This window comes from Myotis nattereri (assembly GCF_964212035.1).
Source record: "Myotis nattereri genome assembly, chromosome: 21".
Classification (NCBI taxonomy): domain Eukaryota; kingdom Metazoa; phylum Chordata; class Mammalia; order Chiroptera; family Vespertilionidae; genus Myotis; species Myotis nattereri.
The window spans coordinates 16,880,174-16,892,978 of NC_138097.1; the positions used below are offsets into that span (position 1 = coordinate 16,880,174).

General features: G+C 57.0%; 2 protein-coding genes across 2 annotated transcripts in view; both read left to right on the top strand.

Annotated features, from left to right (window-relative positions):
* Nucleotides 1-1,155, top strand: part of LRRK1 (leucine rich repeat kinase 1) — a 50,901-nt gene extending 49,746 nt beyond the window's left edge. Inside the window, exon 33 of the mRNA XM_081114828.1 lies at nucleotides 559-1,155. Within this exon, the coding sequence (XP_080970954.1) occupies nucleotides 559-736 (178 nt within the window). The 3' untranslated portion in view covers nucleotides 737-1,155. The remainder of the gene's footprint in view (nucleotides 1-558) is intronic.
* Nucleotides 1,156-10,196: 9,041 nt separating this feature from the next.
* Nucleotides 10,197-12,805, top strand: part of CHSY1 (chondroitin sulfate synthase 1) — a gene marked incomplete at its 5' end in the record, with an annotated part of 30,568 nt that continues 27,959 nt past the window's right edge. The window contains one exon of the mRNA XM_081114830.1: nucleotides 10,197-10,522. Coding sequence (XP_080970956.1) covers nucleotides 10,197-10,522 — 326 coding nt within the window. The remainder of the gene's footprint in view (nucleotides 10,523-12,805) is intronic.

Consider the following 12,805-nt stretch of genomic DNA (forward strand, 5'->3'; position numbering starts at 1 on the left):
CTGAGACCCATCACGAAACACAGCTGCTCTGATGGGATCGGGATCCTTCGCAGGAGTCGGTCCCTTACAGACAATCCCTGGGACCCTGAACTGATTGCCCTTGGCTTGTCTTTTTATTTATTTATTTTTTGAGTATATTTTTATGGATTTCAGAGAGGAAGGGAGAGGGAAAGAGAGATAGAAACATCCATGATGAGAGAGAATCATGGATCGGCTGCCTCCCGCACGCCCCCTACTGGGGATCGAGCCCACAATCCGGGCATGTGCCCTGACCAGGAATCGAACCGTGACCTCCTGGTTCACAGGTCAGTGCTCAACCATTGAGCTACACGGGCTGGCCTTGCGCATCTTTCGATGGGTAGGCCTCTGCCCACAGGCTGCACCCCCAGGGAGAAGCAGGGCACTGAAACACATGGCGGGGGGGGGGCGCCCAGCTGGCGTGCCCCGGTGCCCCCCTAGGCCACGCTCTGACCTCCCGAGACGGTACAGGGCGAGGGGCCCGGCCTGACCTCGTGGGCACCCCGGTGGGTGTTCTCAGACCCCGCCCCCTCCCCGCAGGGCTCTGGTGGATGCGGCCGTGGTGGCCAAGGACACCGTCGTGTGTGGCTTCGAGGACGAAAGCAGCGAGTGGTGCCTGGCCGTGTGGCGGGGCTGGGGCACCCGGGAGTTTGACGTCTTCTTCCAGGCCTACGAGGAGCTGGGCCGGCTGGAGGCCTGTGGGCGCAAGAGGAGGTAGCGCCCGCCCGCGGAAGAAGCAGCGTCGCCCGGACCTGGCTGGCCCAGGCCTGCGGGCTGCCCCCTCCACCTGCCGCCACAGCCCTCCTCTGCGGACCCGGAAGAGACACCGAGTTCTCCCACGAACGGCTTGCTGCTAAGAAGTGCTGAGACGTCCCTGCCCCAGCCCTGGCCGGTGTTGCTCAGTGGACAGAGCGTGTCGGGCCTGCAGACGGAAGGGTCCCGGGTTCGATTCCGGCCCAGGGCACGTACCTCGGTGGCAGGCTCCTCCCGGGCCGGGGCCAGGCCCTGGTCGGGGCGCGTGCAGGAGGCAACCCGTCGATGTGTTTCTCTCACATCGATGTCTCTCTCTGTCTCTCCCTCTCTCTTCCACTCTCTCTCAAAATCAATGGGAAAAATATCCGCCGGTGAGGATTCACCAAAAAAAAAAAAAGGAAAATGAAGCCCCCACACCAGCAATGGTTTCGGGGTTCTCTTCTTCTCCAGGGCAGTCACCTGGATACCCCCACCCCCCATGGCTGCTTTTACAGCCCAGGGGACCACGCTTTCGCTTCCAGGAGAAGAGGGGGGCCCCTGGTCTGGGCCTGGACACAAAAGAAGGGGGGCTGGGCCTCTCGGCATCCAGGGCCGGAGATGGAATTACATGAGCCGCTCGCTCTCCGTCGGGAGGCACTTCAGGGCAGAGCGGGAGGTGCGCTATGACCCCTTCCCCTTCCCCTGGTGCCCCTCCCCTCTTCTAAATACATTTCACAAGCTCCCCAGTCCCCCAGGCCTGGGGCCCTGCTAGGGGAAGCTGCCTGCGATCATGTGTCTGCAGCTCAGCACAGTCTGTGTCAGAAACTCCTAGAAGGACCCTCGGGGAGCGAAACTATGGCCCAATCTGGGGAATGAATAAATGTCTTGAAGTGGCCCCCACCCGTCCCCCCGGGAAAGCCAAGCACTGGGCCAGCCCGGCTCAGCCTTGACGGGTACCTTCCTCTTCTGCCGACAAAAGGACCAGCGGCAGGACTTGGAGAAAGGGCCTGTGTTTACAGTACGCGGCTGCCGCCCCAGCCCCATTCTGTTTGCACAGAACAATCTTGTTTACCCTTTGGCCAAATTGCGGGCTTGCGCGGGGCCGTGGGGCCCCTGGTTGAGCAATTGCATCCTATGGGGTTTATGGCAAATGACGCGTTTGCTAAATCAACGTGGACCACACGCACCAGGCCCCGTGGGGGAGGAGACCTCAGATGGTCAAGGGGTGTTTGTGGGTGCACCCGTGGGCGCGCGCGCTCAGGCATCCGCGTGGTTTCCCAGGTAACCCTCCGAGGCTGCTTAAACCCAGAACGGGAGCCTGGACCGATCCATCACGCTCCCCGTTCAGGTTGTTCATCTTTCTTCCAAAGTTTAATTATGAAAATCAAACTAGAGATTTGTGGGGGGTGCGGGCCCATGGGAACTCCTTTTATCTGAAAGTAAACAGACTCCCAAGAAAGAAGGCTGGCCCTGGCCGGTGTGGTTCAGTGGCTAGAGTGGCGGCCTGCGGACCGAAGGGTCCCGGGTTCGATTCCGGCCAGGGCACATTCCTGGGTTGCGGGCTCGATCCCCAGTAGGGGGCGTGCAGGAGGCAGCCGATCCGTGACTCAGTCTCATCATTGATGTTTCTCTCTCTCTCCCTACCTCTCTGAGATCAATAAAAATATATATTAAAAAAGAATGAAGGCTTGGTCGTCTCTGTACAGCTCTTGAAATAGTAGCCCAGGTTGCCCCCACCCAGACCCACTCCCTTCCTGGGGCAAAATGGTTCCGCCCCCAAGTCGGCTGCCCCCATAGGAGTTTCGGGGGGAAGGGGGCACAGAAACAGCCAATCTGTCCGTCTCCCTGCTTCCATTTACTGGCCAGGGTGGCTGAGGATCTGTGTGTCCTGCCAACTCTCCCCACACACACACCCAGGCTCCTCAGCAGGGCCCCTCACTGGAACCCCTCACCTCACCCCAGAACCCCACAGTGGCCCAGTAAACCCCCCAATGCAAATTGGGTCCTGTCCTTTCCCCGCTAAAATCTGCTCCCCATATCACCTATGGCCAGACTGCTATGCCCAGGGGGCCCCCACAATCCAATCCGAGCCTGCCTTTCCTACGTGGGTCCCTCCTGGTCCTGAGCCTAACCCTGACCTTCCCTGACCCTGACCCCACCAGGGCCAAGCTGCCCTGAGGAATGGCCTCCAAGCGCCAGCTTAGGGCAGGACTTCATCCCGAAAGTTAGAAACCACACAGGACATGGCGAATGCACCTGACTCTAAAAGTAAGAAACATACATGGGAAAATGATCTCCAGGTCAAAAAAATGGAGAGTCAGCTCAGAAAATAAAAAATAAAAAAGATCTTTTCGACAAGCGAGAGACAAATGGCTCACTTACCTTGTATACAAAGAATTTGTACCGCCCGGCTGGTGTGGCTCAGTGGTTGAGCATCGACCTATGCACAAGGAGGTCATGGTTGGATTCCCAGTTAGGGCACATGCCCATCCCCAATGCGGGGCGTGCAGGAGGCAGCCGGTCAATGATTCTCATCATTGATGTTTCTCCCTCTCTCTCCCTTCCTCTCTGAAATCAATAAAAATATTTTTTAAAAAAAATACAAGAGCTTCTCTCCCTCCCTGGAGTCCAGGGGAGGAGGGGCGCTGATGCTGGTCTCTGTACCCCCATTCCTAGGACCCCCCCCAACCAATTTCACTAGATTTTCAGGAGCAGTTCCCTCACCCACAGCCAGGGGGCGCCCCCACCCTCCTGCCTGGCCCAGCCTGGACAAGACCAAGACGGGGGAAATGGATGCCCTAGGCCTCCTGGCATCCGAGAAGAGCTTGTGGGCTTGATGAGTTTACTTTGCTGAGTAGTCCCAAGTACGATCTGCTTGTGGCTGCGTGTTGTGTGGACGTATGTCAACACGGATGCCCACGCTGCCGGGGCCCTAGGAGCCTGAGGAAGGTACGGCCGGCTATAAGCGGGCCAGGGCCACTAGCTGAGCTCCAGAGCTGGGTTTGCTCTGTTTCTATTTTTTATTTTTTTTAATTGATTTCAGAGAGGAAGGGAGAGGGAGAGAGAGAGAAGCATCACTGATGAGAGAGAATCATGGATCGGCTGCCTCCTGCACGCCCCACACTGGGGATCAAGCCCGCAACCCGGGCATGTGCCCTGATTGGGAATCGAACCGTGACCTCCTGGTTCCTGGGTGGATGCTCAACCCCTGAGCCACACCAGCCAGGCTGTTCTATGTGTCTGTGCCGGATGGATGAATGGAGACTCGAGTCACAGGTTCCCACAGCAACCAAGCCCTCACAAGAGGCCGGGAGAAAGCCTCACACCACCGTCTCCTCCGTGCAGGGGTGAGCTTGGAGTGGGCACGGGACTTCCGTCTGCCCTTGATTCCTGGCCTGGGGTCTGCCCTCCTATCAGCTACTCTGACTGCTCAGGAATGGATGGGCGGATGGGTGGGTGGATGGGAAGATGGGCAGATGGAAATCTCCAGGACAGAGGCCCCTGGACAAGAGCTCGTGGTGGGGGGGGGTCTGAATGGTCCTCTATAAACAGACCCGGGCGGTCAGCAGCCGTCTTCACTGACCATGGGACGAACGGTTCCCAGGCAACAAGCCCTGGGAACCCCCCACTCAGATGCCTTTTTCTCCTGCTGTGATGCTGGCCGGGGAACTCCTCAGCAAGAGAGAGCGGAGGGCGGGGGGGAGGAGGGGAGAGGGGGGTGCCTGGCCTCCCAGAATCTGCAGCCGGAAATGACCTTGACCTTCTCCCACCCCCGTGGTGCTTGGGAAATAAAGGCCCAGAGGAGCAGCCAACCCCGAGAAGTGTGTTGTTACCAGGGGCAACGCGGCCCAGGCGCTCCTGGCTCCCAAGCCTGGGAATCTGTCCTTGCTCCTCGGCGGGTGGGAGTTTGTTTCGGTTTTTGTTTTGTTTGTTAAAGGCTGAAGCAGATCGTTTCTTAAAATGCGGCCCCAGGACCGGGCACCCCTGGCGGACAGCCTGAAAAGGCAGATTGAGGCGGAGCGTCCACACCATCCAACAAGGACCCTCCTGGGTTCCCAGACACCAGGCACCCCGTGCTGGAGGCAGCCGATCAAGGATTCTCTCTCATCATTGATGTGTGTCTCTCTCTCTCCCTCTCCCTCTCTCTCTCTCCTTTTCTCTCTAAAATCAGTAATGAAATATATGTATATTTTTAAATAATATTCTTTTATTTTCAGTCCTCACCAGAGGATATTTTTCCCGTTGATTCTTTAAGTGGAAGGAAGGGAAGAGGGAGGGGAGAGAGAAAGAGAGAAACATCAAGGTGAGAGACACATCGATTGGTTGCCTACCACACGTCCCCTGAACAGGGCTGGGGCTCAAACCATAACCGTGGTATATGCCCTTGCCCAGGAATCGAACCCGAGACCCTTCATTCCCTGGGTGGGTGCTCTAACCACTGAGCAACCCGGCCAGGGCTCCATCCACTCTTTCTGCCCTGGGCATCTCGCTGGGCAAATGTGGAGGCTGGTTAAACTGACCAGGGGTGGACACCTTCTCCTTCTTCTTCTTTTTGTTGATTTCAGAAAGGAAAGGAGAGGAAGAGAGAGACGTCGATGAGAGAGCAGCTGCCTCCTGCACGCCCCCTACGGGGGATTGAGCCGGAAACCCAGGCATGTGCCCTGACCGGGAATCGAACCGTATGGAGCTTTAGTCTGGGATCCTGGGGACAGACGGTGATGCCTGACGATCGTGCAACACTGGAAATGCACCCACTGGGAATCGGTGACATGAAGCTGTCCGCTCTTTTAAGCGAAATGCTTAAAAGGGTACATTTTGCATCGTGTATGTGTCACCGCAAGAAGAACAAGGCGGTCTTACTTCTGTAAATAAACTCTCCGGACGAGCCCAAGAGGAAGTCAAAACAAAACAGTGCCGTTTTGCAATGCGGCCGCCACAGGGCCCAGGGCGGAGGGCGGCAGGCCCAGGCCCACCTTCCCTCGCTGCTGCCCACCCAGGGCCGGCCTGAGCCGGGGCCAAGATGGTCTAGGGCCAGTGGTTCCCAACCTCGTTCCGGCCACGCCCCACCTGAGCTTCCCTAACATCCTGGGTACCCCCACCTCCCACCCCGGTGACATAGAATTCTTATTATTAAAAAAGGGAACTCCTGTTCCCAGGGAGGAAGCATAAAAAGCCATGAACTCAGTCTAAACAAGCTGCCAAAGAACATGGCACCCATGAAAGAGAAAAACAAAAGGATGAAAGGACAGTGGACGAACTGAGGAAGAACTCACTATGAAATTGTTAAATAATAATAATAATAATGTGAAGGGATATGAAAAAATAGCAAATAAAGTTTCAAAACATATCAGAGAGAACTGAAACGCATAAATATGTCACAGTATGTATGTATAGACTGTCTACGAGGCCCCTCGACCATAAGAAATGCAAAACAGTCGCTGTGAATAACTCATTCTCGAATTGCCCCCCTTAAACATCAAGTTGCCCTCCAGTGGGGCGTGTGCCCCACATTGGGAACCACAAGTCTAGACAGAGGAGGCTCCAGGCACTGCCTGGGAAGACCCTGGGCCCGGTCCTTCATCCCTGTAGGCTGTGGAAGCAGCTGGCGCCCCCTTCAGGCTCAGGTCGGAAGTTCATCACCTCTGCCTGGCCGGTGTGGCTCAGTGGTTGGTGCCGACCAATGAACCAGGAGGTCACAGTTCCATTCCCAGACAGGGCACATGCTCGGGTTGCGGGTTCGATCCCCACTTTTTTCAGCTCCCCACCCCCCTCCCGCATTTGAGGAGGGGCGCCCCGAAGCATCGTCTTCCAAGAAGCCCTTACAGGGAACTCTGTCTGTCGGTTTGTTCCCGGCTGGCTGTCAGCAAACAACTGGGGTATTTACTGAGGGTTTCCAAGAAATTGCTGCATGTTCTTTGAAAGGTTATACCTCTCATGGGCACTCCATGTGTTAGCCCCAGAGAGAAACGGAACATGTGTGGGAACAGACTGATTGGTGAGAGAATGTTCAGTTACGTCGGTGGAGATCCATGTTAAGTACCATAGATGTTAAGATCCATGTTGAGTACCTGCCATAGATGCCCGGCCAGCGTGGCTCAGTGGTTGAGCATCAACCTATGAACCGGGAGGTCACGGTTCGATTCCCGGTCAGGGCACATGCCCGGGTTGCAGGCTCCATGCCCAGTGGGGGGCGTGCAGGAGGCAGCCGATCGATAATTCTCTCTCATCATGGATGTTTCTCTCTCTCTTTCCCTCTCCCTTCCTCTCTGAAATCAATTTTTAAAAATATTTTTTAAAAAAAGAAAACAGAAAGGCAATTGTAGGATGTGTTTTTTTAACACATTTCTCAACCTCAGCCTCGATGCACTGAGGAGGAACTTTGAACGTGACGTAGTGGAAACACCCAGTGAGAGATGAGGAAACAGCCCCGAGTGGGGACGCAGCTGGCCCAGAGGGAACTTCTGAGCGCGAAGGGAGACGGAAATCCGGGCTCTGTGCCCCTGATCCAGCCCAGGACCCCTCGTGGGCACGGTGCGGGCCAGTAGGAGTCCTCACCATTGAATAACTGTAGCCTGGGGCTTCCCCTACTAGCCTAACCTGATGGTGATTAAGGACACTCGTTTTTTCATTTTTTTAGAAACTATTTGTATTGATTTTAGGGAGAGGAAAGTAGAGGGAGCAAGAGAGAAACATCAATGAGAGAGAAACATTAAAGGGCTGCCTCCTGCACGCCCCCTACTGGGGATCGAGCCCCCCCACAACCCTGGCACGTGCCCATGACCTCCTGGTTCATAGGTCAATGCCCAACCAACTGAGCCACACTGGAAATGGGCTTTTCCTTGGATATTAGTCTAGAAGAAGAAATATGGAGTTGAAAGCGGGTTAGACCCGTGGTCAGCAAACTGCGGCTCGCGAGCCACATGCGGCTCTTTGGCCCCTTGAGTGTGGCTCTTCCACAAAATACCACGCGCAGGCACGCGCACATGCAGTGCGATTGAAACTTCGTGGCCCATGCGCAGAAGTCGGTTTTCTGCCTGGGCAAGTCTATTTTGAAGAAGTAGATATTTGGCTCTGTTGACTAATGAATTTGCCGACCACTGGGTCGGACTCTTGAAACCACCCCATAGGTCACAAGATGGAACAGCTGTGTCTTGTCAGCTGTGTGCTTGATGGAAAGATCATTGTGAATTAGGGGGGTATTGACGAATTTGGGGGATCCGATGACCGGTCAGGATCTGTGGCTTTTGGCCTTACTAAAAACCTCATTGGGACGGTGTGAGAGCCGGTCGTGTATGGCTGTGGGTCCTGTATTTTCCCCACAACCACGGCCAGGATCCTGCACTGGGTGTTCACTGCATAATGAGTAATTTTAGACGTGGGTCACCTTGGAGGGAGGGTGTCTGTGGGAAGGCGGGGGATGGCACTATTTCTGACATAAATCACAAGTGCCAGGAAAAGTGGTGCTACCCAAAGAATAAACAGGAGCGACGCCATTCAACTGCAGAAACGGCACATGTGCCACCACCCGGCGCTTCCGATTGTGTCATATGTCAATCATCCGATCATATTATTATTATATTCCTAATACGTTTTTATTGATTTCAGAGAGGAAAGGCAAACGTACGTGGACAGTTGTTTGTATGGGAAAGAATGCACGAATAGTAATAAGACGAGAGTAAACTCGTGTTTCACGTACTCACAACTGTCACCCTACTTCCGCCCCACCCGGTATTGTACTCCCTACAAACATCTGTCATACGGGAACTTCCTCACTCCCGTGGCCTTGGCTGTTGTCTGCTGTTTTTTTTAAATTAGAAATGTATACAATTTAAACTCCAAAACCTGTCTTCAGAAATCCGCATTACTTTTTGTGGATGGACCACATTAAAATGTCGACAAAGGCCCCAGCCGCTTTGGCTCAGTGGATAGAGCATCGGCCTGAGGACTGAAAGGTCCTGGGTTCGATTCCTGGTCAGAGCACAGGCCCGGGTTGTGGGCTCCATCCCCAGTGTGGGGGGGCGTGCAGGAGGCAGCCGATCCATGATTCTCTCTCATCATTGATGTTTCTCTCTCTCTCCCTCTCCCTTCCTCTCTGAAATAAATAAAAAAAATTTAAAAAAAAAAGTTAACAAAGACTCAGGTTAGGGTACCTGCCGACTATCTTTCCACATAGAATATGGGGAGGGGTGGACTTCACACCCAAGTAGGAACATCCTCTACCATTTATTCCTCATCCATTAAATGCTCGTACTGTTAGGAGCTTGGACATGAAACATACTCGCTTTTTTTAAAAAAGATTTTTATTTTAAGCATCGAAACGGGTGACAGGGAACAAGGCAACTGAATTCACGGTTCACTCCCCAAGCGCGCACGTCGCAAGCGCCTCCTGGAGCTGTTGATTCTATACGTGCTCGTCCCGCCCGCAGAACTGGCGGGAACAAAGGGACAGTGTGAACCGGGACGACGCGGAGAAGCGGGAGGCCAGGTCCGCCGGCTGGAGCGCAGGGCGTGGACGGCGGGTTGAGCCGAGGACAGTCTCGGCCGGGGCGCACCCGCCGATCGGGGACAGTTCGGGAACCAAGAAGCCCCTCCGCACGTTGGCCACGCAGCGGGCAGCCGTGGCGCTGCCTGGGGAAGCGGGGCCGGGGAGGCGGGGTCGCCGGGCGCCTAACGGGCCACTCGGGCGCGCCGGCCCGGGGTCCCCTCCCGCGCCTGTCAGGCCGTGCGCCCCCGCCGCCCGGCGACCCCGGTGCACCCCGCGCGGGCGGGGCAGTGCGCGCGCGCCGGGAGGGCTTTGCTGCTTTTTTTTTTTTTCTGGTTAAACTTTAGCCACGTGCACCGCCCCCCATTCACTTTTGCACCAATCGGAGGGCGCGGACGGATCCCGAGAGGGGCCACGACGCCTCGCCTCCCCACCGCTTCTTAACGCGCCGTGCGTGACGTGAGGGGCTCCTGTTGCAATGGCGAGCTGAGCCGGAGGATGTGCGGCTGCAGCGGCGGCGCCGGCCACGACGAGGACGGGCACGGGCGCAGCGCGATCGCAGCCGAGCCGGCCGGGGCGCACGCGGACGGGCAGGACCGGGGACCCGGACTCGGCGGCCACTACGGTCGCCGTCGCGCTGGCCCTGCGCCCCCGCGCGCGAGCGGGAGGAGCCGCCCCCGCGGCCCCCGCCCCCGCCGCCGCTTTGCGCCCAAGCCGCCGCCGCCGGCGCGCGCCGGGCATGGTCCCGCCTTAAAGGCGCAGGCCGCGGCGGGGCGCGCGCGGAACAAAGCGGCGGCGCGGGGCCTGCGGGCGGCTCGGGGGCCGCGATGGGCGCGGCGGGCCCCCGGCGGCGGCGGCGGTGCTGCCCGGGCCGGGCCTGGAGGCTCTAGGACGGGCTGGCCTCCGCGGGCGGGGGCGGCGAGCTGAGCGCGCGCGGAGCCGGCGGGCGGAGAGCGGCGCGGACATGGCCGCGCGGGGCCGGCGCGCCTGGCTCAGCGTGCTGCTCGGGCTGGTGCTGGGCTTCGTGCTGGCCTCGCGCCTCGTCCTGCCCCGCGCCTCCGAGCTGAAGCGAGCGGGCCCGCGGCGCCGCGCCAGCCCCGAGGGCTGCCGGGCCGGGCAGGCGGCGGCGGCGGGTTCGCAGGTCGGCGGAGCGCGGAGCGATGCGCGCGGGGCGCAGTCTTGGCCCCACGGCCCGGCTCCCGAGGGCGGCCCGCGCGACAGGAACTTTCTCTTCGTGGGAGTCATGACCGCCCAGAAATACCTGCAGACCCGCGCCGTGGCGGTGTACAGGTGAGCCCCCCTCCTGCAGCCGGCATCCCTCCCGCGGCTCCTGCCTTGGCCTGGTTCCCAGCACCCAGGCTCCCGGGGTGCCCCTAGGGTGATGCCCCTCGGGGGAAGCCAGGCATTGGGCAGCAGAGGTCAGAGGCAGGACGTGGAGCTCTCATCACTCAAGATGTAGGGGCTTGGGGGTCAGATGGACGGACCATGGTGACGCTCTGGGTGTGGTCCTCACCCTGACTGTGCAAGGCACTTTCTTTAAAAAAATGTTTTTAATATTTTTTATTGATTTCAGAGAGGAAGGGAGAGGGGGAGAGAGAGAACGAGAGAGAGGAGAATCAATGATGGGAGAGAATCATGGACCGCCTGCCTCCTGCACGCCCCCTATTGGGGATGGAGCCTGCAACCCGGGCATGTGCCCTGATGGGGAATCGAACCGTGACCTACTGGTTCCTAGGACTCTGCTCAATCACTGAGCCCCGCTGGCCAGGCTGCACAAGGCACTTTAGCTTTCCATGTTCCAGCCTGTCTTTTGTTTGAATGGTCCCGACTGAACAGATCTCCCTCAATAAGGCTGTTAGGACAATTCTTTTCGGTGACAGCGGGGGTTGCTAGCTGGTTGGTTGTCTGAAATCTGCCCCGTTGCCCTTGCAGAGCCCATGGAAATGAACCTGGTTAAACCCCCTTGTTGGCATGGGTGTAGATTTCACTTTGGGGGCACTGCTGTTCGTGAAAGGGGGTGCCCACTGAGCGCACCAGTCTGTGCAGTCAGTGGAAAGATCACCTTTGGGAAAAGTGGTTTCCTGGCCCGCGGGGATGTGCTATTCACCAGCCCGGTTCGGTGATGAGATGCCGTTTGGTGATGTGATGCCGGGGGCTGGGCCCTAGTTGGCCAGATGAGTCATAAAAGTGGCCGGAATCATGTTCAGGGATTAGCGACGGGATTAGGCAAAGTCGTCTTTAGCAGGGAGATGGTTTGGGAATGGCAGATGGGTGCTGGGGGGAATTTGAGGTAGACGAGGGGCGTGGGTTCATAATGGAAACCTTACACGACCGTGTGAAGTACAGAAATGCTGAGGTGCAAACCCGGCTGGGAGGGCCTCCGGGAGGGAACTTTTGGAGCACAAAGCGCTGAGCAAGGCCAAGCTGGTTGGTTCTTTTTTAAAAATGTATTTTTTATTTCAGAGAGGAAGGAGAGGGAGAGAGAGTCATGGATCAGCTGCCTCCCGCACGCCCCACGCCGGGGATGGAGCCCACAACCCGGGCATGTGCCCTGACCGGGAATGGAACCGTGACCTCCTGGTTCCCTTTGCCCTTTCATTGCCTTGATTCGTGAGTGTCCCCGCTTTAGGATCTTGTCTAAATCCAGAGCTGAGGTCCTGCCCAGAAGGGCCCTGAGGGACGGGATGCCCCTAAGTGCCATTGGAGACCAAAGTCACAATTTGGGAACCTGCAGATCAAGGTGTGTGTCTGTCCCCCCCGTCCGTCCCCCCCCACCCCCCCAGATCTAGAGTGAATAATTACCCAGAACTTTACACGAATTGTGCTTTTTGGCCCGAGAACTATCCACATCAGAAATTGAGGGTGAGCTTTGCCAATCGCTCACAGCGTGGTTTTAAAAAAATCTCCTATCTCATCTTTTTCAGGGGTACCATTTCTTCCCATTGGGTTTTTTTCTTTCCCTTCAGGCACTTGGGGGAAAGGGACGCAATTTACCCTCTGCCCTCCCTACCCCCTTGCTTCTCTGTGACAACTAAACTGCCTTTCTGATAAAGAAAGTCCTTATCCAGACACATTGTGTCCTGTCTTCCTTCTTTGTGGACAGCCCTGCCTTTCTGATAAAGGAAAAAAACCCTTAGGGGGGGAAACAGTGTATCCTATCCAGTCATTCATCGCTCTCCCACATACCTTTTCATTTATCTCTTTGATCTTAAGAAGTTACAGTTACTTGGAGCCTGAGGGGGACCTGCCCCGCCCTGTGAAGGGCCTGGGCTTCTCCGCTGTCCACCCTGTGTTTAGACTGGCTGCAGGAGATGGCACAGGACTGTTTTAGCCTGGAGGAACTCGGGAGGCAGGCCTGAAGTGAGACGGAGGCTGTAGGGTGTAACTTATGATTACGCCTTTGCTGTGCTCTGCAGCCTGAGCCAGGAGTCCACGCTCAGCTCTTAGATTGGAAAAAGTTCATGCGCAGCTCGGTGTAAAAGCCAGCTGGGCCCTGGCTGGTTTGGCTCAGTGGATAGAGCGTCGGGCCTGCGGACTAAAGGGTCCCAGGTTCGATTCCAGCCAAGGGCACAT